Raw genomic sequence first — 4,491 nt, 5'->3', positions numbered from 1 at the left:
CTCAGAACTTATTTATTTAATTATCCTTGATCTCTTTATTTATTGAAAGAACTGAATTACTTTTAATCCACTAGCAAAACTTCCATCTATCTGATATTAACCCTGCAGATGTCAATAATACCATAGCCTACAATAAAACATGTTATATAAATACACTAGACAAAGAGATAATACAAAGTCCTTAAACTTGAAAAGAAAAAAAAATTCCTCCAATCAATAGTATAACCAATCAAGAGAGACACTGGCCCCAAGCTTAGACCGCCGCTAGTCCCCGAATATAATTGCCAAATTTTGATCTATGTATGCCATTTAATTTAATCTCTCGGTCGATAAGAGACCCCAGGCCTGTATCTGGCCTTTGCGAGTTATGAAGGCTAATGAAGAAAACTGGACATTAAAAGTGCAGCGCTGTCAATGTTCAAAACGAAATGGGGGAGGAGGAGTAAAAAGAGTGAATGGTGGGGGGAGGAGGGGTGGAGAGAGGACGAAAAAAAAAAAAAGTCCAAGTCCCGAGTGCATAGTTCACTGGACAACAAAAGCAGTGAAAATTTGATAGCCCCCCTGAAATCGTACGCTGCTGGGCAGTGCACAATGCTGTGTGTTTTTGAATTGTGGGCTTGGTCAAGTCTTAGCATACCATATGTACAGTATTTGTTCTCTTTATACCACTTTTTTTTTTAACATGTCCGGTCACGAAACAGATGCCGGAAATGGTGTGAAATGATTTGCATTTCAAGAAAAAAAATATCTTTCAAAGAATAGAAGCGGAAATTTTTTTTTTCCCTTCTGAATAATTGCTTACATTTTTAGGATAAAGTAATATTTTTTTCTTCTTCTCTTTTTATCTAAAGAAATTCTGACAGGGGTTTAATTACTGGCCGGGACAATTTTTACCCCAAAACGAGGCGAACAGGAAATGAAAAGAGACAAAATTTAGTGCGCCCGTTTAGTGTTATCTGAGCCACGCCCACTAATGAGTTTTATGAACGTGCGTAGTGAGTCGCAGCTGTGCAGATGGCGGGAAAGCATTTTGAGTCAGAGATTAAACTTTAGATCTGGTCTTTGTGATGTACTAGATAAAATGTCAAATTTATTTGTAAGTTCCTACGAACAAGTTAAAAAGAAAAATCTGTTATTTTAATATATTTCATTTCAGTGTGTACGTATTGCGAATTCCAGTTCTAATGTATAGTTTTCATTATTAAGTTTGGTTTTAAGTCACATACTCATGTTTTATTTGTGAGGAAACAATATTAATTTTTTTTTGGCAACACTTTTCTATAGGAGGCGCGGGGGATGAGCGATAAAGCGCTATGCTTCCGAACCGGGGGTCCTTGGTTCGAATCCTGGTGAAGACTGGAGTTTTTAATTTCGGGATCTGTGGGCGCCTTTGAGTCCACCCAGGTCTAAAGGGTACCTGACATTAGTTGGGGAAAAGTAAAGGCGGTTGGTCGTTGTGCTGGCCACATGACACCCTTGATAACCGTAGGCCACTGGCCTATCCCCTATGGACATGTGCGGTCTGATCCAAATACACCATTGTGAACCTGTAGGGCCTATTTGGGAGTTTCCGTGCTCCCTCGGGCGCTCAGCAAACACAACTCTGACTCTGCTTGAGTCAATTCCCAATTTCAAGTTCTTTGTCTACATCGGGATACGAACTTGAGCCAGCTTGTGAAATAAATTTTGGTTTATGCCACTAAAACATACATCTCTCTTTTCTCGAATTTCTTATCATTTTATTTCTTTGTTTCTGTCTTATTCGTTGGTTGTATTTAATGGTCGCCTTTTACCGAAGTCGGAGGCATAAATGTTTCTAGGGTACTAAGTGGAACCGTGACGTATGTATAGTAGCAATAAAACAAACTTAAAAACCTCAAAAAAATTTCCCAACTCTATGAAAGTATTGCTATTTTATGGATCTAGGCCATGTTTACCATGTTGACATGAGAAAAGATCGAAAGGATCTAGATCTAAATCTAATTTCAAGAACTGCACTTTGTACAGATAGTTTTTTTTTTACTTTAACACATGAAAATTACAAAATATAGTCTATTGATTTCATTATTTAATAAAATTAAGGTTCAAATTTGTATTTCAAAAGCATTTTTACATAAGTTCGTTCCTTATATCTGCGAAGTTAAAAGTCCTGACTTACTTTATAATCCCATTCATTTAACAAATCGGGCAAACCCGTTTTAATTGTATTTTATATCCCATTCATCTCGCGCTACTTTCATTTTTAATAGATGTGAATGTATCGGCTTAACGAGTAGACCCATTTTCGCAAAACTACTTTTATTTTACGTGGCGAAAGAGAAAAACTTGAAAGGAACATTAGCTTAGTTTAACATACATCTAAATCCAATCCACTACATTAGTAATACACAAACCAAGGCCGGCAGGCCGCGGGTATTTGCCACTGAGCTATTCAAGTTGTTATAAAAATTGAAGGTTTTATTAGTTCATTGTTAGTTTCAAAATTATAAAGAAGGTCTTGAAAAGACATTATCCTACTGTTTTATAATTTACTATAATTTTAGTTTAAAAGAATGAATTAATTACGATTAATTAATTAAGTATTTTTTTTTTATTCGTGGGTTGTCATAGAAAATGAATAATTGTGCTAAGTTTCAACTTGATCTGAGAATGGAAAAAGGGAAAAATAACGTCTACAACATTTGGCCCAGACAGACAAACAGACGGAAGGAGTCACAGTTGATATAAGAGAGGAATAACAAAAACTAAAAAAAAAAACGTTATTAAAATCTGATGAAAAGCATTAAACCCAAAGCCTTTGAGCTCCCTCGTTGTCTACATTTCTAACATACACACATCTATTTCTGTAGGTAACGTCATCATGCATCCTATTCTCTCCCTTCCTATCCTGTCCCAGTATCCTTTCGCTTCCTATCCTGTCCCAGTATCCTTTCGCTTCCTATCCTCTAGCCCAGTATCCTTTCGCTTCCTATCCTCTAGCACAGTATCCTTTCGCTTCCTATCCTCTGGCCCAGTATCCTTTCGTTTCAAATTCTCTGGCCCAGTATCCTTCGCATCCTATCCTCTGGCCCAGTATCCTTTCGCTTCCTATTCTCTGTCCCAGTATCCTTTCGCTTCCTATCCTCTGTCCCAGTATCCTTTCGTTTCAAATCCTCTGTCCCAGTATCCTTTCCCTTCCTATCCTCTAGCCCAGTATCCTTTCGCTTTCTATCCTCTGGCCCAGTATCCTTTCGCTTCTTATACTCCAGCCCAGTATCCTTTCGCTTCCTATCCTCTGGCCCAGTATCCTTTTGATTCAAATCCTCTGTCCCTGTATCCTTTCGCTTCCTATCCTCTGGCCTAGTATCCTTTCGTTTCAAATCCTCTGGCCCAGTATCCTTTCGCTTCCTATCCTCTGGCCTAGTATCCTTTCGTTTCAAATCCTCTGGCCCAGTATCCTTTCGCTTCCTATCCTCTGGCCCAGTATCCTTTCGCTTCCTATCCTCTGGCCCAGTATCCTTTCGCTTCCTATCCTCTGGCCCAGTATCCTTTCGCTTCCTATCCTCTGGCCCAGTATCCTTTCGCTTCCTATCCTCTGGCCCAGTATCCTTTCGCTTCCTATCCTCTGGCCTAGTATCCTTTCGTTTCAAATCCTCTGGCCCAGTATCCTTTCGCTTCCTATCCTCTGGCCCAGTATCCTTTCGCTTCCTATCCTCTGGCCCAGTATCCTTTCGCTTCCTATCCTCTGGCCCAGTATCCTTTCGCTTCCTATCCTCTGGCCCAGTATCCTTTCGCTTCCTATCCTCTGGCCCAGTATCCTTTCGCTTCTTATCCTCGAGCCCAGTATCCTTTCGCTCTTTAACTTCTAAACCCCCCCCCCTTTCCCCCAAAAATTATAATAATAAATTCCGCTTCACACACATTTACACACATATTTACACACACACACCATTTGTTCCACCTGCAGTACCAGACAGTCCCAAATGTCAAGTCAAAATATTTCAAAAGTTGATGTCTCACCTCGGACAGCAAGCGTTTCCAGCCTGTAACCTTTGACCTTTTCACCCAGACCCATAATAGTTGAGTAATCTTAATTTGATTCTTTTTGAGATTTTTTTTTTTAAATTAAGAAATGAAAGCTAGAAAATTGGCACAAAATCATTGTTGTAATAGGCAGAACCCCCCCCCCCCCTTTCAAAAAAAAAAAAAAAAAAAAAAAGAGGCCAAGAAAAGAGGCAAAAGCCCATGGATTCCTATGATGTAAATAGCTTGACAACTGACGCCAAAAACCAAAATACTGAGGTATCCTAACAAAACGTAATCAAATCGCTTGCAACAATCTGTAGATACTCAGTCCAGATATAGGGGAGAGAAGACGCCCAGATGGAATCAACAAAAGGGGTGGACACCACGATTAAGAAATTTTAGATTCATAAAATAAATTTTAACGGGTCAGTAACTTAAGTTTTTCAGTTTTATAGGTCATATAGGTCATTTAAAATCTTACGGTTG

The 4,491-nt window shown here is 39.1% G+C and overlaps 1 protein-coding gene across 1 annotated transcript; it reads right to left on the bottom strand.

Moving 5' to 3' along the window:
* Nucleotides 1–3,026: 3,026 nt before the first annotated feature.
* On the bottom strand, nt 3,027–4,054 carry LOC129926340 (nuclear speckle splicing regulatory protein 1-like). Its single transcript, XM_056029667.1, has 2 exons — nt 4,000–4,054; nt 3,027–3,844 (listed from the first exon to the last, which is right to left on the bottom strand). The coding sequence occupies exons 1-2, from the start codon at nt 4,052–4,054 to the stop codon at nt 3,027–3,029; spliced, it is 873 nt and encodes a 290-aa protein (XP_055885642.1).
* Nucleotides 4,055–4,491: the final 437 nt, after the last annotated feature.

Source organism: Biomphalaria glabrata, chromosome 5 (genome assembly GCF_947242115.1).
Source record: "Biomphalaria glabrata chromosome 5, xgBioGlab47.1, whole genome shotgun sequence".
In the NCBI taxonomy this organism is placed as follows: domain Eukaryota; kingdom Metazoa; phylum Mollusca; class Gastropoda; family Planorbidae; genus Biomphalaria; species Biomphalaria glabrata.
The sequence above is the reverse complement of the archived record's forward strand: the minus strand, read 5'-3'. Positions and strand labels throughout refer to the sequence as shown.

Bases quoted from the DNA above. Each gene is read 5' to 3' on its own strand.
- LOC129926340 (XM_056029667.1), bottom strand. From the start codon at position 4,054: ATGGGTCTGGGTGAAAAGGTCAAAGGTTACAGGCTGGAAACGCTTGCT. The intron at 3,845-3,999 runs GTGAGACATCAA...GGGGGGGTTTAG, and splicing joins GGAAACGCTTGCTGTCCGAG to AAGTTAAAGAGCGAAAGGAT.